At 39.1% G+C, this 25,354-nt stretch overlaps 1 protein-coding gene across 1 annotated transcript in view; it reads left to right on the top strand.

Moving 5' to 3' along the window:
- The first annotated feature begins 3,653 nt into the window (after window positions 1-3,653).
- The window catches only part of LOC130409896 (filamin-B), a 59,808-nt gene continuing 38,107 nt past the window's right edge, over window positions 3,654-25,354 (top strand). Inside the window, 1 exon segment of the mRNA XM_056734095.1 lies at window positions 3,654-4,059. Coding sequence (XP_056590073.1) covers window positions 3,768-4,059 — 292 coding nt within the window. The 5' untranslated portion in view covers window positions 3,654-3,767.

Here is a 25,354-nt window from a genome sequence, read left to right as displayed (position 1 = left end):
TCTAGTTTGATTTTGTTCTTTTCTTTGATCAACATCAGTGAAATATAACTTGTACGAACAAATTTTAATGTTTTTTTAATGTACTTTTTAGCTTGAAACTATTCATCATGCATGCTTAGGAAAGTTCACACGGATTTATAAAACCGTTAACATGTTGGTCTTGATTCTAGTTATGATATTCAACTTTATAAGTGTTAAATGCAAAGCATTCTAGTTCTAAAATGTTGTTTGTAACCATGAACACAAGATGGCAGCCCTGACACGTTATTTATTTATTTTATGCATTACGATACTCCTTTGATTGTATATAAACTATATTATAAAATGCGACAATTGTTCTCATACCACCAAGTTTAAAAACTTTCACCTATTTGTCAAGGAAATGTACTTGCTTTCTTTGTTCACAAGGGTGTGTCGTTCTTTCAAATACCTCTGTGAATTGTTCTTTTGTTTGGAATGTGAACGTGATCCACTGTGTTTCCTGCTGAGGTTAGAGACGCATTCTCCACATGTAGATGTGTGGCATGCTGCTTGAATTTCAGCTGTCTCCATCTACTGCCAGCAGACACGGAAGATTCTGAGAGACCTCATTGACTCCGCGGGGGCTGTCGCTGTGATACCAGAGTGTTGAACTCGTCCTGACTCAGGACATCACTGCTGACAGGAAGTTCTCCTCCCTCGTCTGATAAGTGTCAACACAGATTTCTTCAACTTCATTCAGTAGGCACACAAATTCCCTGTGCCATTCGGCACAGAATCAATAAGGCCTTGCTTTATTTTTGATTTCTATTTTTTTGTGCCAAAACAAACATCATTACTGACCGAGGAGGTGAATCCAAAGCATTAACATGATTGGGGGACTCATACTGATCATGATTGAAATGATCAGACTCTCAGCAGAGAGATCCATTTACTACTAAATGTGCATTGCACACTACTTGTGTGTTTGCTGTTTTTTTTTTAAAGTGATCAGATTTGAGATTTGTTGCTTGAGAACAATAAACCTGGTTAAGGAAGCTTATTATCTACAGAACAGAGTATCATAAAGACTAGAGATAGTGGGCTCTATACACAGAATAGTTTATTGACTGTATAACAACGTTCTGGCAACCCTACACGACACACCCACCTGCATTATGACAGCAAACACCACTCGGATTTAGTTTTCCAAGAAATGTGAAAACTACATTAATGCTGTTAATCCTCTTCCTTTTTGAGCACACAACACTAAAATAACATTCCCAGAGTGAATGGCTGCGGTTCATGAATGAAGTTTTGCAATGGTCATGTAATGGAAACATTAGATGTTAAGGTTGTGATGTTCATGAAACAACAATTTTTGCAAATGTGTACAGTGAACATGCAGGATATTTTTTATGTTATGCACAGCTAAAGTATAATAAACATAGATCAGCTTAGACATGCTTAGGAGATATAAAAAATAAAGAAATGAGAGTGTAATTGTTGAAACGCATGAAGAGTCTGGAGTTGTAAAATGTAGATTGTGGAGGTAAAATAATCTGAATTTGAGTACATTTTTGAAATGTTTAAGGTCATGTTGAGATCTTCAGTAATATTGCCTTTTGATAGCAGACTTTACAAATCTGAGCTCAGTTTGACACATTGTTGTCATCTCTTCTGAAACTCTAAAGACCTGAGATGGAAACATTTCCATTACTCTACATTTAATTTCATTGATGTCTAGTAGAAATAACATATTAAGGAGATCTGTGATTTTCCTTTTTGGGCTTTAGAAAAGCAGATGCCGTGTGACTGATTTCAGCTCAGTGTTCCCTGTATTACTCATCCGTCCGCCACAGCTTGAGTCTCCGATATAGGAATGTGATGGTTGCATTATCACTTGTGTCATATGGTCTGCTTAACCACCATCATCATATCAGAACCAATGAGCTGGTCTTTGACTGAGGTTGGTGCAGTCCTGTGGGTTTGTCAGACAGCTGATGTCCAGACAGACAGACAGACAGGGAAGCAGACACACCCAGAGGCTGTAATCGGGAGTTACTCATTGCAGAAAGGTGGGACATCCTATTGCTTCATTGTCTTTACTGCTTTACAGAGTCAACCCGCATGTCATCTCCATTACAGTGACTATCAAAGAGAGCCAAGACATCTGCAGTGACCAGGCACACGAAACAAAACAACTCATGCCGGAGAATAAAGAGACTGTCACTTGTCATGAGATTATATGTTGTGATAAGCGGCAGATTTGAGAAACTTTAGAAACATTTCTGCTTATTCAAATCAAAGCAAATAGGCCTACATGATTATTGAAAGGGATTGTTCGACCAATAAATAAAAATGCTTGTCCTTGCAGTGTCTCTGGCTTTACATTCTCATGAGTTCAATTACATAATACTTAAAACCACTCACTGTACACTTTCTACTTCTTTCTATGCCGTTAACAAATGGTTTATGTCATATCACAAGTGTGTTCTTTGTTTGGATAAGTGTGCGTGCGTGCGTGATGCAATGTTGATCCACCCAAGTGACTAATGCTGATCTTTTACTGTACTCCATATTAGAAACATCCAGAACATGCCAATGCTTTGCTGAATAAGATCTGCTGTTTATTCTGGAGTAAATATTTAGACTCCTGTCAGCAAAGGTGCAGGATATGATGTCAGGAGAAAAGACGCGGACAGAAGTAGGTTTTCCCTGAATATGTGGAGGCTGACTCCACAGAAAAATCCTGAAATAGAGCTGACACCTTCCTGAAGACAAAACAAAGAAGTCAGTGTGAAGATCAACCTCGTGTCCTTGCCAAATGTGTGGGAAGCATTTGTTTGGCAAGTCATCAGGGTTTGTCGGAGGACAAAGGATTGTGTCCAGAATGCTGTAGATCAGTGGTTCTCAAACGTTTGTGTTGTAGAGCCCCCTTTGCGCCCCCCCCCCAAATAAAGACTTAAATATTAATAATCTTAGAATTATAATTAAACCTAAAACATATTCAGTTATACACTGGAACATCAATTCTTTTGGTCGGTGGTCTTATTTTTCTGATGTTTGATTTTTAATTTAAAGTTTAAATTTCTTTATTTCCTAAAATACCACAAAATCTGTGGATCCATCTTGGCTGTATGTGTTCCGCTTTTTAGATTTCTGAGATGTGGACCTGAGAAACAATATTTAGCCATTTTATCTAGCATTTAGTGTAATGTAATTAATATATCTTATATTAATAATGTGATTTAATAATATAGCTACATATGAGAACATACTTTATATTTAAATACCTTGATGTCTTTGCTTTGCAAACCATGTGGCAAATCTGCCAACAATTATTTTCGTTTTGCAAACTTTTTGAGGCATTTGTGAATTATGAAACATAATAATACATAATAATAATGTTGAAGAATAAAAACGAGCAACACTCACGACACATAACAGAGAAATAATCAGAAAGTCTTCACAGTATGTCGTCAGATGCAGTAGATATGCATCATATATTTGCATTTTGCATAATTTCCGTGCTATTATTTTAACGTATATTATATTCTTATTTGTTATCTAAACCAACATATAAAGCAACATTTATTAAAAAACTCAGGTCTGGTTTGGCGTTGCGCAGGTGGCGTCACTTCTCGCCATATAAAAGTCTGCGCAGGCGCGTCACCGGGAGGGAATCGCTCAGGAATACCGGAGAGGACGGACGCGACGCAGCCACACGCTCCTCAAACGCGCCTTTTCCAGACAAGGGAGACAACTCTCAAGTTATCAGACCGAGTTCGTACGAGTATTAAAGCATCATGCCCGCGACAGAGAAAGACCTCGCGGACGACGCGCCGTGGAAGAAGATCCAGCAGAACACCTTTACGCGCTGGTGTAACGAGCACCTGAAGAGCGTCAACAAACGCATCGCGGACCTGCAGCTGGACCTGAGCGACGGACTGAGACTCATCTCGCTGCTCGAGATACTGAGCCAGAAGAAGATGTACAGAAAATATCACGCCAGACCCACTTTCAGACAGATGAAGCTGGAGAACGTGTCCGTGGCGCTCGAGTTCCTGGACCGGGAGAACATCAAGCTCGTGTCCATCGGTAAGTCACCCGGTCGCCGTCAGCTGATGACCAAGTTTTGGTGTCAGATAAGTGAGTTGACGTTTTTATATGGAAGGCCTGCTTTGTGAAAGACACTTTACTGGTGGAAAGCATCAGAGAAATTCTGTAAGAATAATGGGATTTGGTTTTAATGGGACCTATCAGTTCTATTGATGGGATGTTGTCTGGGGTATGTAAAACAAATGGGACATTGCTGGAATAAGACCTTGACATCACATATATTATTGTCATTTTTGTGATGAATGCATTATATCTATTGTGTTGCTGTTGGGGGGTAATACTGTGGTGTTTTTGATGTCGTACCTCCTGAATAATGGAGATATTCACACACCATGGTATTTACAAGAGATGCTCTTAAGAAACAGGTGCTTGGTAGTACCAAGGTTTTCTCATGGTAAGTGCGATTCAAAGTCTGGTTACTATTATACTTGTTGGAACTAGTTTGTTAGTGAAATAACGTGACACACCTTTTAAGAAATGCACCGTGGTTTTCCTTTCTAATGGCTTTTGTCACAAGCTTGTCTAGTCGAGGTTAAAACCAGTTAAATTACTAATGAAAATCAATATAGTTGAGCGTCTCTTCGCCCTTCTCTTGCTCAACATCTTGAACATTCGTGTGCTCTGTTGCAACATCAGTGTTTTAAATCCATGTGTGTCAAAGTGCAGGTGAGATAGTGTCCATTCTTTTTGTAGATGTGCATCGTTTTCCTTATTTGGAATGGCATGAGACGTCTGACCGTGAATCGCATTCCTTTTGTTCAATAAGATGTGGAATTTTCAGAATTCCAGGAGCTTAATTATTAAGAGTTTTGCTTCATAGCCTTGCGTTTGGTGCCAGACTGCTTACAACATTGTTGGAGTGGATCCAAGCGTCTCGGCGTGGAGGTTTCTCACCATGATTGGAAAGTGGAGGGATTCTGTGCACTTTAAACAGGTGCTTAAGTTCACCTGGAAAGATAATAGGGAGACAGGAAGTCATAAATCCTGTGACCATATTTGGTCGATTGATAGCTCGGGGCACACAAACACAGGTAAACATTGCCATGGCAACATTCATATAATGTGGAATCTCATTTCCTTGATGTTCTCATCTGGTGACGCAAGAAAATAAGCAAAGATCAAAGACGTTGATCGTTAAATTGACCAAATGAAACCTGAAAACATGGAGGTGTGTTTGTGTGAGTGGTCATATTAGCTCGGGGATATTTAGTTTTGTTTGCATGAATTTTCCTAAGCTTGATCTCTCTTTAGAGAACGGTGATGTGTGTCAGCTCTGAGGGAGAGTGTATTAAGAATGTGATGTTGTGAAGATAAGATCGTTATTGGATAGACATCCGTTACACTGGCAGACCTGTAATATTTGTTAAAGGAATAGTTCACCCGAAAACAAACAATCGGTCATTTATTCATCTTGCATGTGACTCTTTCTTCAGTGAAACACAAAATATATTTTGAGACGGTTCTGTGTTCATACGTAGATGAGGTTCAGTGTTGTTGAAATTTACATTTAGTCATTAAGCAGACGCTTTTATCCAAAGCGACTTACAAGTTGGGTAAACAATGGAAGCAATTGGGTCAACATTAGGACAACAAAAAGCATAAGATCAATAAAAACATGTCTCACAAAGCCTACTAAAGTGTACAGAGCCTAGTTTAGTTTATCTAAGCATGCTATTTTTATTTTAAACATTCTTCGAAATATCTTCCTTCGTGTTCCGTAGTAGAAAGATGCTCATAGTGGTTCGAAAGAACATGAGAATGAGTAAATGATAATAAAACGGTCATGTCTTGTAATATTCCTGTAACCGGTCTATGATCTCTGATTTGTGTGTTGATTTCATCACTGGTGAGGTCACGAAGTTGTGTGTATTTTTTTGCTGGTAGTTTTACTTGGCACTTTCTTCCTTGGCTAGTTGAAAAAACATTTTGGCACTTTCTTCCTTGGCTAGTTGAAAAAACATTTTGACTGTTTTCATAGTATTTTTGGTATTTTATGCGTTGATTGAACATTGTTTTGTTGCTGTTTTTACACTAGTGACCATAAGACCGTAAATATACAGATAAATTCTTCAGCTGTGGATTTACACAGACGTTTCCTGAATGACCGTATCTTCCTGTCCAGAGAGAGCGAGAGCTCATGTGGAGTTAGCTCTGTAGGTTATATATAGAGAGATATATAGATATAGATGTTTGTTAATTATGAATGTTATCCTGAGGGTCAGCGGCCAGACTTCCCACTCGCCCGTCAGTTTTAAAGGGCAGACGTGTTCAGAGACGGGTGAGAATTGGCACAAACAAGCTCATGTCACAGCATCTGCTGTGAACCTCGCAGGATTCCATTTGTTTTCTCTCTCTCTGGTGTGGGACACAAGAATTGTTCACTCAAAAGGTTAATTGATGAACTTTATGACTCGTTCAAGATCTTTCACGCGAACATGCGCAGTGATCTGGGAAATGTGTTGTTGTGTATTGCGGTTTTCTTGATGGCTGCTTTGTGTTTCAGCGTTTGCCACGTCATTCAGATCTTGCTTTCACTTCACCCCGTCCCCACAAGCGTGGTTCGCCATCTCTGTGGATCTCAACCGTATCAATTGGGTTTGAAAATATGACTTTGTAGATGGTGTGGTTCTCAGACAGCCCGAAATAGACACACAGTGGTTCTATTGATGTTCTGAGGTCAGTTCCTGCTGAGTCAGTCCATTACCTCTGGATCCTTCGGTGACGTTTCTTCAGATTCTTTCCACGGAGACGCCCGTAAGTAGAGGCCGGGTGTCTTCCGATCGCGTGGTGTTAGTTTTCCATATGAGATGCAGTTGCCACGGCGATGTGTCTGAAATATTGTGATTGTAAATGGGGTTCGCAACCGATTTTAATTCGGTTTTCTGATGTCTCCGCAACACACCAGAATGGAACGAAATATATTCGTCTTTTAATAGTTGAGCAAAACGAACGTTGTGATTTCATATTCGTGTAAGATCTTAAATAAACTTTCCTTTATTTCTGTTTGATTTCTGTCTATTGAAGTTGAAACGGTTTAGATTCATCTTCACAGACACTTTTTATCAGATCTAGATGTAAAACACCCCACGCGGTAGCTGTCGAGAAATGCCGTCGATGTCGAGCGTGACTATGAGGTCTTACAAGCATCAATCAAAGTCGGTGGTCTTCCTGCCAAAGCTCAGTAACTGTTTGTTAGAGCGGCATGAGTTTGGAAGATGTTGAAAGAGTTTCTCACATGAATCTTCTGCTCTCAGCTGAAACACTTGAGCTCGTGTAGGCCGTCCGCTCATTCTCATGGAATTCAACAGTTTTCTTTAATCACAAGAGAAACCGCAGGCCGCTGGAGTCTTCAGAGACATCATCTCAACCAGACGCAGATTGATGTCAGATTTGCACTTTTCTCTGCACGAGGAAACTTGTATCTCAGTGTTGCGGGGTCGATGTTACATTTGTTTAATATGTTTGAGGCTTTTAAACCTTGGCAAAAATGTATGGTTTGTGTCTAATGGATAATGAATTTCCATTCTGTTAATAGTTTGCGTTTTTTTTTTTTTAATCCCGGTTTAATCTGCAGTGTGGTCAAAAAAATGAAGCGTTTATGTTGTCACTTTGAATCTTCTATAAAATAACCCATAAAATCAGTACATTTCTGGTTCCTATGGTTTTGCTACAAATACTATAATTTAGCTCTGGGTACCGTAGTAAAAACGTCTCGATACCCAACCCTCCTCAAACACACGTCTCGCCCTGTTAAATTGATGTGTAATTATTTTATGTGTCTTCTGACTGATTAATTTAATCTTTTGGCAGGCAGGAGTCGTGACGTAGAGACTAAAGGCTAGGCAACTAAATAAACACCTAGCAACATGCTAAAAACCGTTATTAACCTGCTTGGCAACGCCCTGGCGACCACTCAACACTACAGCATTGTTACAGTGAGGAACACTCAGGGTTTCATCAGGAGAATGTACTTTTGTTCTACTGTAATGTGTGCGTTTGTTGCCAGTAAGATTTGGGTTTGGCATTTTGGAGTGTGTTTGTGAAGGACTCATTCACACATGTGCTGACGTCCAAAGCCAAACGGCTCTGACATGCTCGAGACTTCAAGCTTCCCTGTCTGAGAAATTCGCAGCAAATCAGGCACCGAATGTTAGTTTAACCATCATAGTACTTTGCGACAGCTCAAAGAAATCTCTATTAAATTGTTTTAATTTGAGATTGTTGTTTATGCTTTTTTATTAATTGAAGAATGACGTTAAACTATTTTAGATGTAGAAAAATGACAAGCAGACGTGATGTGCATAATTTTTTCTGGTTTGGTTTTCTGTTTGTTTTTCCGCCTCTGGCCGTAGCACAAAACCAAAAATCATTCAGTGAAACTTCATGGATGTTTCTGTGAAACTTGTTGTGGAGTTGATGTTCTGTATTTCCAGCTCCTTCGTGATGTCTGTGTAACAGAGCTCGTCTTTGATTCTCATCAGAGAACTGTCAGATGTCGTATCTCCTCGCTATGCAAACAGTAGCTGGAATTGTGTGTGTGTTAAAGGTTTGTCATTTTAAATTGCAGCTCCCTCTGAGTTTGTCTTTTTTCATCCTCTCTTTGCTTTATTCTGATTTCAAAGGTCATCAGAAGAAAGTGGAGCGGTGTTGTGTTCCTCACTGTTCTCTGTTCAGCATTTTTGCCTGCAAATCGTTGTCTTGCTAAAAGAATCACGTGGCCGTTATAGTTTGTACAGATGGGATGCTGTTTTTGTGTCGAATGTTGAGCTCTTGTGTCTTAACTTTTAAGGAGGGAGATGCCAGAGGGTTCATCCTCTTGGGATCTGTGTATTATTTTGCATATTTTAGTATGACTTGTATGGTACATGAAAGCATCATCAAACACCAAATGAACATATAAGAGTGTAAAACTTTGAATTGCTTTAGTAAGCCTGTATGCAGAGGAAAGAAATTCTACTTTACAGTACCGGTCCGGTTTAAGGTTCAGGACTATAACAGATAAGATGCATTGAGAATCTCAATGTTTCTAACTGTGAATCGGAAGTAAATGGCGACCTCGTCTTGTTTTGTAATGGATCATTTATAATGAATGTGACGGCTGAATACCTCTGTGAATCTTGGCCCTCTTTGTAGAAGTGAAGTTTTCATCGAATGGTTTCTTTATCAAAAGATTGTGCAAGACATTGTGAAGTCGTGGCTCTGCACTTAGATCTTGTGGGATGAATGACTTTAGAAGGTTTTTACTGAAATGCAACTGTATCAGTACCAGAGCTGGACAGGAAGTATTTTGACGCTCGTGTGCATTTTCAAGTTCTTTATCGGAGGGTTTTTCTTGACTACATTTTAAATGATACCTCAGACTTTTTTACTCCATTACATTTCATAAATACTGGTTCAATAGGTCTCTTTTAATACTGAAGTACGTTCAAGTCTAATCCTCAAGTATTTTTACTAAAATCTTTACTTAGAAAATGTGTTTAATGTATAAAAGGTAAAAGAGTGTGGAGGGTGCTTTGGAAAAAAATTACTTCACCACATTGAAAGGCATATTTCATACTTCACTACAGTTCTTAAGTACATGGCAATTTGTTTTACACCTAATATTTAAGTACTTTAAAAATGTATAGTCGTGGAAAAAACATTTCAAAATCAGTTTTTCTGATTTCACGATGTCTGTGTAAAGGTAAAATGATCATTTTTGTTTCATTATGTGAACTACTAATAATATTTCTCCCAATTTCAAAGAAAAAAAAAATTCTATTGAAATTTATTTGAAGAAAGTTAAAACGGGTCAAACGGACAGGTAGGTACAAGTAATGATTCAATTTTGAGGGGTTTTGATTGATTCTTGTGTAGTTTGTGGACCTTTGTTTTATATCGTTACCCAACATCTAACGGGAACTATGCAGCATCTAATCCCGTTTTAAAGCCGTTGTTTACTAGTGGTTTTTGCTATTGTAGTAGCGTTATTTACTTTGTACTGAAACGTTTCACATCACTGGTGAATAAGACATGATTTAATTGGAATTGATCCAAGAGCTTCTGGTTTAGGCGTGTTCATGTGTTTTGAGGAGGTGTGGCTTTGAACGGCGATTCGCATGGGGGGTGGGATCACGATTTCAGTGCTAGCAGGCTAAAGTTAGCCTTTAAGTGTTCACACATTGAATTACTTGAGTAAAGGCTTTTCTTTAAAAGTCAAATGAAGTCACTGCATTATTCATTTTGCTAGTTACTAAAAACTCTTTCTTACTCCAGAGGTTCAGGGTTCCAGCACACATCCCATTATGCGACGTGCCTAATGGCACAGTTACTTTTCTTTTGACTTGTATTGAATAAAGGATTTGCTGCTTTACCAGCATACACGTGTCCTCCCGGGTTAATGTCATCTAGGTTCAGTTCTGGTTGGTTTGCGGGAGGAGAACGCGAGGATGCCAGACAGACGGGCCACACTGCAGGAAGTGCAGGAAAAGCCTCTCTGGATGGGCGGAACCACCAGAAGGAAACGCTTGTGAACTCGAACCCTTGTTGGTAATTACATTCGTGTGTTTGTGTGGTACGTCACTTTGACAAGATGGATGCGTTGCCAGGATGTAATGTTTCACCAGTGTAACACAAACCAATAGTTTGGAGTTTTCTGAAACTTTGTTTCTTAGAAATAATGCCACAAGCCACTGATCCAGAAAACAGCACGGATTCCTGCTCGAAAACGGATTGCGTCACGGTTTCTGTATTGTGCCCTAGAAACTCCGGCTCTGCCCTCTGTCCAAATACAACAGCTGACGATGGAAAATGAGAATGAAATTTCTTCTTTCCAAACACTTTCTTAAATCTTGAGTTCAATCTCTACTGATGGCCGGTTTAAAAGGCGTTTTGCAAACATTTCAGGGTTGATTTAGTGCCCCATCGCTCATTCTTTGATCGGACGCATTGACGTTTTTTTCTCTGAGGTCTTTTGTTTTAGCTTTATTGTCCCTTGGCATTCACGAACATTCTCCATCGTTACGTCTGACAGCATGGGCTCAGTTTCTAGAAGTCTGAACCTGCATGAGGTAAAGAATGTAGTTCGGTCAACGGCGGAAAGCTCTCGCCCGTCTTCCTGCTAATGTAGGTCGCGTTGTATTGTTTTATGTCAATGAAACCAACAATGCGCCTGACGTCAGCCCGTTTCTCTTGCCAAACAGTTGACCTTCAGTGCCCGGCGTCTGGAGACAGTTGTTGAGTTTGTATCTGGTTTGGTGCATGAATGTTGTGCGTTATCTGGATTACATTAACGCTCCTGTCAGCGCGCAGTTTCCAGGGGTTCCTTGTGTTCTCCGAGAGAGTTTTTCAGCAGCTCTGAGTAATCTTTGGACCCGAGCAGCGGCTCAGTAGAAGACTGCAGTTAATCATTGACTCTCCCAGCATGCCTTGTATGTTAAGACAGAAACTGAAGCGTCCAGCGCGTCCTGTGATCTCATTGAAACTACGTTCTGACCTCTTGGAGAGACATTTTTTGAATGCTTTAGCTCTGATGCAATGAAAGCGCCTTATCTGCGTCTGTTTACCTTCATACTTGGGTTTTTGTGCACGTGGTGTTGTTAAGGGATCTCATACCCAAATCTGGATGCATTTAAAAACTTTTGTTTAAAAATGAAACGTGCATATGAGCAAACCCTAAGATGCTTTGACGTTTCCTTAACGTTGCCGTAACGTTGTAGAAACTAAATAAACTCCTGATGGAAAGGTCATGAGGGTTGGAAGACTTTGACAACATCAAACGTTCAAAACGTGACCCAACCAAAGCAGATAAATGTGATTATTCTTCTCCATTAGATGGTTTCTTAAGTCTTGCAGTCTCCACCCTTGGGCACGAGCCAGCGTTTCTTTGCTTATCCGTTTGTTTCCAGTTCGCGTTGCCCGGTGAAAGGTACCGGCGGTTTTGATTTACAGTTCAGACACGTCTGTCTGAGTGAGACACGCTGGGGGATTTTTATGAGAACAAATAAAACGCAGAATATTAAAGCTCCTGTAGAGATGAAGCTGCTATGTTGCTATGTGTATTTCAGTGCTGTTTGTCACCGAGGAATAAGTCAAAAGATTTGCGAACGGCTACGCAGATTTCCTGCCTACCGTGTTATTTACTTTGGCTGGCCACTGCTGGATGACTTCACATGTGTAAAAAGCTTCAAAGCCTTTGTGTGTTCGCTGAGACAAGTTTAGACATCCGAGATTCACAAAGGCTTCGCTCGCTTCCATTTCTCCTTAAACTCCGTTTCGCTCCGTACTTCTTTTTTGGGCGTTTTGTGTGTTTGCTTAATGTGAAGCGAACGGTCATTTGTCTTTGCTGTTTCACAAAGCTTCTTTTGAAAGTGCTGTGAATCTCCTACGCCTAGGTTTTGAGTAACGCTTCTGCTCCTCAGGTGAAAAAGTTCCTTTTGTGGCGATGAGAAATATAAGGAGGCTCATTTAAAGAGACTTCTGCTGGTTTCTGACTCTTGTGGTAGTATTTTTAGGGCCCGGGTCACACAAAAGAGTCTTTCTGAGATTACACACGGCTCATACAGACGCTCTTGTGTTGGGGTAACATGAGACTGTGACCGGTACGCTTCATTTCTGCAGCTTCTCTCTCTCTCTCATGCTACTGTTGGCTGGCGAGTCGAGAGTCTGTTCGTATCGGATGCTGAATGCTCGGCAGGGTTTAAAGGTTCAGTCCATTAGGTGTTTCTTGGGTTCCTTGTCTGTAATTGTTAAGATGTGTTTTGAAGCTTTTCTGGGTGGAGTTTCGGTTTCTGTATAACCCTGAATCTGTTTTGTTTTTTCAGTTGCAGAGATGTGTGATGGAGGTGATTTTCAGTTTGCAGTTATTTTATGAGTGTTCAATGAAAGTTGGAGATTTGTGGCGTCATTTAGATAATGTGACAATTTAGCAGTTTAACAACAAAACATGCAAGACTTCTTCTATTGAAGCTGTGGATCTGGACTTTTTGAGATGTGTTTGGGTTATAAATATTGTGGCAACATATATTGCCATCCACTTTTTGAGATAATAGGGCTGTCATGATTATGACAAATAATTGTTTATTAAATTATTGCATTTATGGTGATTTAAGTGTCTGTTTTAAGGCTTTGACAATATAACTATTAATGACAATACATTTAATCCAAGATGAAAATATACACTTTAAAAATGTGGTAAGAAAAACTACTATTTACGATTGAGTGACCTTAACAGAGAAGACTTGAATACTTAAACTAGATACGAGGGTCTTGCTGTGTAGATGCAGCAAGTCTGGAAACAAAACAAATTAACACAGAACATGCAAAACTATTACAACTTAAATGATGAAGAAATGTCATTTGAATGTAGTGAGTGCAGATCATGGACAGTGGATATAAAATCCAGCAGATTTTGCATATCACCCTTGTTTTCTAAGGATTCACAATAATATTATAAAAGATATTGTAGAACTGTATAATTTTTATATTTATTTACAATGACATGTTTAATTCTATTAGTTGAGCTGCGTCAAGTCTTCAACATACATGTTTGTGCTTTTACTGCTTTAAAAGGTTGTGCAAGTTGCTTGTTCTGTGAAGTCAATTAGGTTTTTTAAACAAATCCTTTTAGTTTTTGTTTAATTTTTGAATTTCTTTCAATATATTGTAATACTATCGTATGGTAAGATCCAGTATGATGTTTATGTTGAATTGGAAGTTAAGTTTTTTTTTTTTTGCTCTCAAAAGGTTTTGGAACTTTGCAGAACAAGAAAGATAATAATAACTAAACCTTGATTTTTAGTTAAGTAAAGCTTTTGTATTTCTTGTTTTTTCGAACCTCTATGACTTTCTTCCTGTGCAGAACACAAAAGAAAATATTTCAAATAACGTTAACCAAACGTTGACTTCCATTGTATGAACACAAAAACCACGGAGACATTTCTCAGAATATCTCCTTTTGTGTTCCACAGAAGAAAGTGACACACAGGTTTAGAAGGACACAAGAAAAAGTGTGATTAATAATTAAACCGCTATAGCAAAAACACTTCATGAACGTTTCCTCTGGTGTGATTCAGTTGATGTGGATATGAAGGTTATCTTCACCGACATGAAGTTCATCCAGCTCCACCCAGATGATCTTCAGTCTAGACAGGATTCAACACGACTCGATTCGAAGGCCGAGGAAAGATTACCTTCCCTTTATTTCAATGAGTTAATAAGAAGCTTTTTTCGTTATAATTATACTCCACCCTCATGAAAACAGCACTTACTGTACAGTACACATCACCTCATCTCTGTATCGCAAACCAGAATCCATCTTGCTTGGTTTGTTTTGGGGGTCGCAGGAATGACGATGTGGATTTGGCGTTTTAATTAGATTTGTGGTGTATGTTTAAAAAGCACACGGGATGAGTGCACAGAAGTCGATGACTTTAACAGCCGCTTCTGGATGTCTTAAGCAGAATCAACCAATTACACAACACTTAGTGAGGCCCGTAATGCGTCCCAGCTGCGGTTACCTGCGAGATGACACGGTCACGCTCCAGAAGTCCCATTTACTCTAACAGAATAACCCGCTTGTTTTGAACAGAAGGGTAAACCTGACCCACAGGAGAATTGTGGGATATGTAAAAGGGTAAATTATGCAAGCTGATAGTTGCCCTGCGTTTTATTTTGTCCTTGGCCCAAAGACTCTGTCGTTGTTAAGACATGTAACTTTATACATTACATTCACCACACATCACCAATTTGGACTTCTGGTTCCACGCCACATCCTGGATTTAATCCTGGGATAACTCCGCCAGAAACCTTTCAAACGCTCCCTTCCTCTTCACAACCCCCCACGCACGCTTCCAGCGAGTGAGATTAAAACAATCCACGGTATGAAGCATGAGCTGGCCTCCCAGCAGTTAAGTGAGAACATCATGTGTGTTTCCTGCAGAGGATGAGCTCATCGCTCTGGAATAACTGGAGCGTCTTGCTGTGTCTTCTAAGAGTCGGGGATCAAGCTCCAGACGGCCCGTCTGTACGTGACAAGAAAACATCAATGCATCATGAGTGTGCAGAAGTTTGACGTGAACGTGTGCGTGCGAGTGGCCGAAAGTGTTCATGCTTTTTTTGAAGTCATAAAGTTTGAATGAAATTAAAGCTGTTCCCTTCTGAATTTAACTGGGACTGAATACCCATAGGCGTTTATTTAATGTTCATGTTTGTATATAATCGTGTCAATATTCTAACAGGGACTTTTGGGGAATGTCTCATGTGTGCTGAGGAGGTTTCGAGATGTCTGTGAAGGCGATTAAAGTTATTTTAGAGTGAAATTCTGCTTTTCATTGAGAATCTGGGCAGCGTTCGTGTGTTTTGTGTTAGCGTAATTCGCCTATTTCTATTTGTAGCACTAATCTCCTCATCTTGAAACACGCACGCTTCAAATATTGGGTAATGTGAGATAAATGCATTACCGTAATGACTCTTTAAATGTAGATTATTATATGCTCTTATTGAGCGCTGGTATTCATACACCTCAACCGTTTCCTCAACTTTCCACACACCGGTTACACTCTCCAGACCTGGATAATAGTGTGTAATCATGAGAGATTTTGTGTTATAAATGTTAAACTCACCTACAGTGTGTGAATTGATCTGGCATCATTCCCAGGGTTTCTTAATCCACTGCTAATGTGTTTTGTGAGGGTTTTCTTAGGCATGGATGGTTGCTAGGTGGTTACTTACTGACTTAAGGAAAAAAAGCCACTTCACTATAATGATGTCGCTGGAGGCCTTTTTGACTTTTTTTTTACAAATTTGAGACTGAACTTGCAGCGTGAGTAATTGTAATATGTTTACATTGATGCATTTGATAGATGAAGTGTCTAAAGCGACTTTCAATGCATTTGATCTGTGAAATATATATATGTATGTGGTACCGATGCTGAATTAGTTTGTACCGTCGGTCCGTCTACCAATATTGCAAATGAAGTGGGTATGTTTAAAATAACTTTAACTATGATTGATTTGAACACTTAAAACTGTGCAGTTTTATCACACCATCGAATTGGACAATTACTGTAACATCGATTACTAACAATTTAGTTTTAAACCTTACATTACTCTGGTCTTATTCATTATATGAAATAAAATGCTTTCATGTCTGACTGATTTATCAGCGATACCATCAGCGGTGGAGTCGATGACAACATATCCCATCATTCCATGCTTCTACACAGCGGCATCAAGCTACACGATTGTTGTTGTTTTGATTGTGCGCCCTCGAGCGGCGATTTCTACAAACTGTACCTTTAAAGATCGGTCATTTACTTGCCCTGATTTTCTTTTTTCTGCAGAACACGAAGATATTTTCAAGTAACCAAACAACACTTGATTTCCATTGTATGAACACTAAACCACTGAGACACTTCTCAAAATATCTTTTTTTTTTTTCAAGTATTTATGACTCCGTGAGGATGTTTGTTTTAAAGCAGACCGTTGGACTTCAACACCTTTGACATTCAGTATTAATTTGTGAGAGTCAAGTGACACCAAACTCTCGGTGTTGAACGTTTCTCCTGTGAGATTTCTCAAGTTCAGTCTTGATAGCAAACAGCTCGAGTCTCCAGGGAGTTGAACAAGCCCTTCGGTCTCATTTGGCTTCTAGAGTATTATCATAGTTTCGTCTGGCCATTAGAAACTGTTGATCATTTCATGTGCTGGCCTGTTTTGAATCTCCTGACACAATAGCTGGTGATAGCTTCTGTAGTTTGGATTCACTGGAGTGTTTTCATGACCTGATCGGACTGTTAATTGAGAACCGGAGTTCAGGCTTTTTGTTCCCCCGTGATCTCCGATTGGCCGCCCGTGAAGGGGGACGTTCATGAGCTCATGGGAGAGGAATGCTGTCCTGTAGGTAGGGCCTCACGTGTTCCCGTCACGGGCGGATTATGTCATTTCTAGGAGCCCTGAGCCCCCTGGGGTAACCACCACAAATGTAAACCGAGCCTCAATTTTGGCCTTCATTAAGGTTTTCACAATGGAGATGTGCATGTTTGTGTAACAAGGCACATACACCAAAAAAGGTTTGTTTACTAGCACAAGCATCACTTTACTACTGCTTGTACTGGAGTGGGATACAGTAGATTTACTAGAATCCCTTAAAGGAATGATCACCCAAAACATTTTTTTTATTCCCTCTCATTTGTTTGTAGTGGAACACAAGAGATTTTGAGAAATGTCTCGATGGTTTTGAGGTCATATAATGGAAGTCAATTACGGGTTTCAATGTTGTTTGATTATCAACGTTCTTCTAAATATCTTCTTCTGCAGAAGAAGAAACTCGTACAAGTTCGACATGACATAAGGACAAATAAATCTTTTTCTTTTTTGTGGTGAATAAGTTTTTATTCTCATCCTTTACAATTTCTTGTTTATTTTTTTTAAGTTGCTTTTAGTAAAAAAAGATAGTTTTTGTTTAGCTATTTATGTTCAAGTAATACATTTAGTGCATCAGCGACTATTTCAGTACTTTTCTGATTTGGATTTAGTTTTTGTTAACATTTCAAATTTAAGTTTTTCAAATAATATTTAGACCAATATTTAATTTGTCTTTAGTAAATCGTAATATTTTAATACTGTAATACACTTTGCTGGATCAATAGAAGAGAAATGACTGCAGTCTCGCTGACTGACCGTCTTCTCCGTGTCCAGTAAAGCAGCGCCTGCATCTCTCCATAAGATCTTGTTTCATTTGTTTCTTTTGCATCAGCACTTCAACATCTGACAGTTTAAAGATGTTGAGCGTCCATTAGCAAGTTTTACTGCATTTTCTACTCTGTAGACAAAATTACACGTTATAAAACTGACGAAACGCTCCTCATTGTGCTTGTATTTTGTATGTTTCGACCGGTTTAAACAAGTTTGTCTCTTTCAGCCCATAAATAACACTATCACAATTATAACAGGATCTCAGTGACTTAAACTGCTCCAGTTGGCCCGTCCGGACGTCTTTAGCAGAGGTCCGTAATAGTTTCCAGAACAACAAAGGATTGTGCTTCTATAGTTTGGATTTGATTTTTCTCCATCTGTGGGTCATGACATCATCCATGAGGTCATGAGCGGAGCCGCAGGATATGACAGGCATCCGTAATGCTGCGTTTTAACCCCAATTTAGGACCAAAGTCGAGGCAGGCTCTGAAGGGGTTGTGCGTGTATCCCAGGTGTTTTTTGATAAATGGAGTGTGTGATATAAACCACGGTTCGCATTCTGCGCTTAATGAGAGTTTTGCTTTCTCTCTGGAATCCAGTGTGTGACAAAAGAGGCTGTCCTCTTTATTCTGCCTTAAAGAAACAAACCTTTCTCTGTCTCTGTGATAATACATTCAACATTTAATCACTGTGACATCTAATCACCGGGTCTTTAAGGATACTCATGGGAGTTTATCTGGGGGAAAGAACCTCAAAACAGTGCTACTTATCTAGGGACCACCGTGTCACATTTCGAGGATGGGCTCACAGAAATACCCTAGCAAATGCTAAACCGTACCATGGCAACCACTCATGACACTCATGGCATTCATTGTGGCTGGGATGTTTTGCATGTTCTGTACTTGTATTTGTGGTCAGTTTTGTTTTACTATTTGCCATTTACAGAGTAACGTTTCATGCAAAATTGCATTGATTTCTTCTAAAATCAATAAGTTCAGTGTTTGATTGTCAACGTTCTTCAAAATATCTTTTGTGTTCTGCAAGAGAATAAACTCGTACAGGTTCAATAAGGGGGCGAATAAATGTTTTTTTCAGAGTGAATGTTTTTATTTTCATCCTTTACAATTTCTTTATTTTTGCATGAGGAAAAAAAATGTTTTGTTTGGCTATTTATTTTCAGTTAATAGTTTTAGTGCGTCAGTGCTTATTTCAGTTTTTCCCTCAGGCAACTTTTCTGATTTGTTTTTGTTAACATTTCTTAAGTTTTTCAAATAATACTTAGTCCAATAATTTATTTGACTTTAGTAAACCAAAATATTTTAATATTTCAGTTTTAATTAACTGTAATACCATTTGCTGTATAAATCGAAGAGAAATGACCGCAGTCTCGCTGACTGACCGTCTTCTCTGTGTCCATCAAAAAAGCACATGCGTCTCTCCATCAGATCTTGTTTTATGATTTATGGAGTAACGTTTGATGCAAAATTGCATCATTATGTAAATTGTGGAGTCTATAGAACAAAGCAACACTATTAAACATCATCTCCTTTTGTTTTAAAATTGGCAAGGTCAAGTGTTGTTGTTGTTGTTGACGGTTACAGGTGCGTCCAGTTCCTTGTTTTTATTTCCTCCTGGGATTAAGCTCTTTGTGTTTGTCATCTGTGTGGGTGATGGTTTTTAATAGGTTTTTCCTACACATGCCGTAGGAGTCTGAACACATACTTGGCTGTATCGTGATGCTCTTTGGTTTTTGGGATTAATATGCTCAACACTAAAACACCGGGAAAAACAAATCCGTTTCGATAACTGACTGTACTTTGACACTTCCAGAGGCAGATTTGTGATTTAAGAAGTGAATAAGGGATAAAGAATATTTTTGTGAAACAGTGTCAGAATTGAGAGAAGTGTTTTTGTGTCTGTATTAGTGTCATGAGGGTTTAATACAGTTTTTTCTGCACAACTGTGATCTCACGTCAGACTGGATCTGTAGGTCAAACACGTTCATGTTTATAGTTTGTTCATTGACGTATTGATTCTAGTTTACGGAGAAAAACTGAGAGGAATGCGAAGAAAAGCTTGTGACAAACCACATGCTTTGTGCAAGAATCTCTCTCGACCTCGGTTTCTGTTCTTCTCGTTCTCTCGCTCTCGGTCCCTCCCATTCTCTCGCGTTTTGATGAGGTCTTCTGTCCATCAATGAGGCTCATGTCAGCTGTTGGATGTTGTAAATCAGATTTGTAAATGTTTGTCGAAACACTTTTCAGACCCTTTGTTCTTGATGTTTGTCTAACTTTCATGCACATTTAATGGTTTACGGTTTGTAACTTTAACTCTGCATTACGTCTTTGGTGATGGGCATCACTTGTCATTCACAAAGTTCTACATTTTAACCTAGATTTACGTAAAATTTGTATTAAATATTTTGGTCTCTTTAACAGTCTGGTGCACTCAACATGTTTATAATCTGTTCCATTGAATCCCCAACGTGTTTTTGCATTATGTAGGGTCCTCTTCTTTAAAATAAAGGTTCTTCACAGCGATGCCATAGAAGAAACATTTTTGGTTTCACAAAGAACTATTTAGTCAAAGGTTCTTCGGATGTTAAAGGTCCTTTATGGAACCAAAAGGTTCTTCTATCGCATCGAAGAATCACCTTTTTTTTTAAAGAGTGTGAATTGTGTGGGTTTTTTTTTGTATAATTTTGACTTTAGTCTTGTGGTCATACGTATGATTAAACGTTTCTTTCTTTGACTGTAATTCATGCTTTTGCCTTTGGCTTGATCTTTCATCATGGTCATGTTTTGTGTGTGTTGATGTGTGGTAGTGAAATCAGTGTGTCACTACACAACAGCTCTGTGTTTCTCTCGCTCCAATGAAACTGGGTGTCTTTCAGTGACTCTTCACCTGGAGAAGCTTTGGCTCGTGTCTTGAGGTCATTTACCTGTAGTCCTTTAAAACCAGCACACACATCCACACATGCTCCGAACATCTCGTGTGAAGAAACATCAGTGACTCTGCAGAGGAAATAAAGCTCTTGATTTTGCAGAACTTCTTTCTGATCTTTAGTTTGTTGGTTCCTGTCTGAACCGCCTCTGGTCTTCAGCAGGTCTTTTGTGTTTGATGGCGATACGGCATGGATTGTGTACACACACTTCCTCCAGTATTGTTGTTTTTCTGTTTACTTTGTTTCTATAGTAACGCATACACACAGACACACACAGGCAGTGAACTCTGAAGGGTTTCTGTGTGTGTGTATACGGGCGGATATTGCTGTCATGTTGACTCCTTACAGTCATTACCTGAGAACCCTCTAAGCGCCATACTGGAAATCTTTATCAATAACACACAAATACTTTAGTTTTACTATTTAGGATGATCTTTCTGTCATTAAATTTGGAAGCACATTGTATTTTCAAAAGAACAATGTATTAAAAGATTGCTGAAGTGTTATTGGACAAATGAAAATGCTGTGCTCTTATCTTGCTTATTTGTCCTACACTCTTAAAAAAGATGCATTTAAAGGTTATTCGATGCCATACAAGTAATTTTTGGTTCTTTAGAGAACAATTTAACATCTGAAGAACCTTTCAGTTTCACAAAAGGTTCTTTGTGGTGAAAAACGATACTTCAGACTGTAAGAAAGAGACATTTTTTTTTGAAGAACTTTTGACTAAATGGTTCTTTGTGGAACCAAACATGGTTCTTCTATGGCTTTGCTGTGAAGAACCTTTTAAGCACCTTTGTTTAAGACTCTTACCACTTGTATTTTTGTTTGATTTAAGGAATTTTGTAAATAAAGCATATAAGGTTAGATCTGTATATTGTTTGTCTATGGTTTTTCTAATATGTGACTTTAATCGGTTTTGGTATTCTGCGCAATAAAATGTATATTAAGACGCATTTTAGCAAAGTTGCTTTGAATCTAAATGTTTATTTTTAGTTCAATTGTTAACGCAATAAACCGTACAAATACGCTTTATTTACTTCATGCGATGTTTTCTTATTTTTCCTTTGCGTTTGTCAAAAATACCCGGACACGTTGATGGATGTTTTAAAGCTGATCTTTCAAAACTATTTTTTTCTCTAAACAATATTTTTCTTCCTTAAGCGTCTCACATTTGGTTTAGTCAGACAGGGGCCGATTTGGAGATGAAGTATTGTGTTTCTAGTGTTTTTGTGATGTTCTGAAATGAATGTCCAGATGCACAGATTCATCTGATCTCATGTCATAACTTTCCATAATCCAGCAGTATTTTCCTATACACCGGTGGAATACAATGGAGCGATTCTTTAAAGTGTTAAATGACAGAAGTGGTTCCCGTGTGCTCTGCAGAAGGTCTAACAAGATCCCACCGAAAGATGTTTCTGTGAACTGTTGATAAGTTCTTCTGCAGATCTGTTGTACGTAAAGCTCTGGACATCTGTGCCGTCCTATGGCATTGTGGGTAAACCCTCACTGTACATGTGTAAATCTTGAGAAAGTGGTTGGCGTAATGGTTCGTTGGGTTTAGGAGACCCGCCCGGAGGAAATCTGTTGTTCCTGCCTCTTATTCTCACCTAATCTCATGAAAGCAGAGCCTCAGGGGACACGCCAGCGAAGGAAAGAACACACACATCCTTTTATTTCATGTGTCATTACCACCTACGTACAGTACAGTCTGAATTTTTTCTTTTATTTCTCTTAAGTCATTTTAGTCCCTTTTGCTTTTTCCGTGTTTGAATGTTGAAACTTACAGGTAGTTGCTGATTGATGCAAATTGTTTTGTGCCGTATTCGCACCAAACGCGAACAAACACGTTCCTCGCTCTTTATTAGTCTTTTATTATTATTGCGGAAGACCACATTGTTCCATTGTTTTCATTCGTCTATTTGGATCTTTGCATTGACTTTGAACAGTTGTCATTTTTTCACGCAAATCACTTAACTCGTGTTTGGTGTGAACCCCCATTAGCCTTTATTATTTTTTTATTATTTACCCACTGTAATGTTCAGTCTTCAGGTTTTTACGTCATCTTGCTTTACTATAAACACACGGTTCATTTGTCGCACAGATTTGACTTCAAGAATGACGTGGTGTCACTCCATGATTCCAGTTGCTCTGTGTAATGTTCGGGTGGATCGAGCTCCATCTGGTCAGATCATAATTCAGTTTCATAGGCTTTGTTGATGTAGTCAGTTTCCAAGGTGATAATAATAATAATAATAATACTTAACCGTGAGCTTTATACAGTAACCTCATATGAGCTAGACTTCTGTCCTGAAGAGGACCGATGTTGTTCTAAGAAGATTCGTTTTATTTAATCTCTTTTTGTATAAAACATTTAGGCTTTATCTTTATGTTTAATGAGCGGATGACTCTCCATGTTGCCCAGAGTATTATCCAATCAACCTTATCATATCCTTTACTGATATGCAGTCCAGAAAATGTCGAGTTTCAACTCTACCGTTGGGTTCAAATTGACTTGAAAAGTCTATTTCTCTCAACCTTTAGTGATAACCCAGCGTTCTTGTTTATTTTTGGCGCGACCCTGCAGACTCCTTCTGGATGATGTTTGTATGATGACTTGGATTTTCGGTTGATTTTGTTCCTGTGCTACTTTGATATGTGCAGTTTTGCATGCGATTTTTCTCTTTTCTGGTTGTTTGTAGTGATGCTGTAGGGATGTGTTTGTATCCGAGACTGATTCACAGGGTGTAGTGTGATGCTGATGGCTTGCGTAATTGCATTATTTCAGTGTTCGGATGGAACGTTGGACACCTTCAGCTGCAGCAATCCCTGTGTTTAGACGTCTGTTTGGATTTCTCCTCCAGTTGGAATCCGTCTCTTTGATGTAAATATTAAGACTTTCATGATCAACTTACAAATGAGAATATGTTCTGGTGGTTATGAGGATTTGGATACTGTTAAAGTGATTTTAAAGGGACGTTCGGTCATGTTGGAAATGCTCATTTCTGCAGATGTTCTTCAGAGGTTGTGCCGTGTTCCCTAGTGAATTCTCAGCTGACTGGCCCCGTTCATGTTTCCATGACTTTATTTTGTAGGGAAAGACCTCTGCGTCATTCCTGGGGTAGGAACAAACTGGCATCCTCCCTATACTCTCATACTGGGTCTCGGATGCCAACGAGGTCACTGGGCTTTTCTGTAAATGAACAAATTTACTTAAAAACTTGCCTCGTATGCTCCCAAAGAAACTCTGTTTATGTTTAGTCAAAGGAAATTATAAATAAATTATGTTTGAAATGTCATCCCAACTTGTTGCGCCATGTGGTGTTTGAGCAACTTTCCCAAACTTGTTCATGTGGGAACCAGTTTGATCGAGTTCCTGCTGTCATGGCAACCTTTATTCTCGTTTCCCGAATGCAGACGGTCAGGGGTCATGGTCTATTGTTGAGCGGGTCTCTCGCGCGGGGGGGATCCTTATGGAGTTCTCATTAAGCGGGAGCTTTGGGAAGGCGGAGCATTTTTAGCCCTCGCTGTATAACTCGTGAATTATGCCGTGGCCAGCGGTCCAGAGATGCACTGAATCTCAGCTTGGCACCGAGCTTCACGCGGTCCTCTCAGAGGCTGCCAGAACATTCCACACGTCTGGTCTGTACCGATGGAGGCCGTGAGCTGATCCACACAGCCGGTCACTGGGTCACGTCTGATTTTCAATGTCTGTCTTTCAGGTCATCTGCTGTTCTGTATGTGTTATTGTTTAGTTGTTTGCAGAGTAATAGTTCAGAGAGACTCTTGCTGGGCAACTGTTCATTATGTTTAAACGGAGTCTAACCCAAATGGTTTATTCATGTAGAAAAGTGTTTGCATCAGGCGTTTTGAGAACACTGTACTAAAATAAAGACTTTCCTTTGCTATGAGAGAGAACTATTGATTAAAAGATGTCAATTAAAAATAAATCCTTTATTTTCCCCCCGTGGTTCGAAATCTGCATGTGACTTTTCTGTGAAACACAAAAGATATTTTGAGAAAGTGGTTCTTTGGTCATACACTGCAACTGCAAGTCAACAGGGTTCAATGTTGTTTGATTTTCAACATTCTTTAAAAATTCAATGCGGTCCTTCTGAAACCTCGTATCTCCATATTTCGTGATTTTTATTCTTGCTGTAAATCATTATTATTACTCACACTTTGTTTTTCACTGGGTTTTGCAAATATCTAACCAATAAAACCTATTAAAGAGCGCTTGTCATCTTCAGCAACACCGTATCATCCATTTCATGAAAAACAAAGCAAATTTGTTCATAGAAGGTTTAAGAAAGACAACTGTGATTATAATCTTATGTTCTGTAGAATATATAAAGGCATACTGGTTTGAAATGACGTGAACTATGCCTTACAATGTGATTATGAAATGTTTTAGTTTTGTGGGGAAAAAGGTTGTTCTTGAAAAAGCATACTCCAGCATCATATAAACACCTCCATCCATCAGCTGCTCTGGAATGTCACATCTGTTATAAGAATAAAGACAGAATGATGTAAACTCGATCGGTCCTGTGATCTTGAGCTGTGTGTTAAAGTTCAGCGGAGCTCCTCAATGTTCTGCGGTGAGCTGGAGGATGTTTGCGCATGGCCGATGATAATGCAGGATGGTGTGTGCAT

The sequence above is a fragment of the Triplophysa dalaica genome, chromosome 21 (assembly GCF_015846415.1).
Source record: "Triplophysa dalaica isolate WHDGS20190420 chromosome 21, ASM1584641v1, whole genome shotgun sequence".
NCBI classification, from domain to species: Eukaryota; Metazoa; Chordata; class Actinopteri; order Cypriniformes; family Nemacheilidae; genus Triplophysa; species Triplophysa dalaica.
The sequence above is the reverse complement of the archived record's forward strand: the minus strand, read 5'-3'. Positions and strand labels throughout refer to the sequence as shown.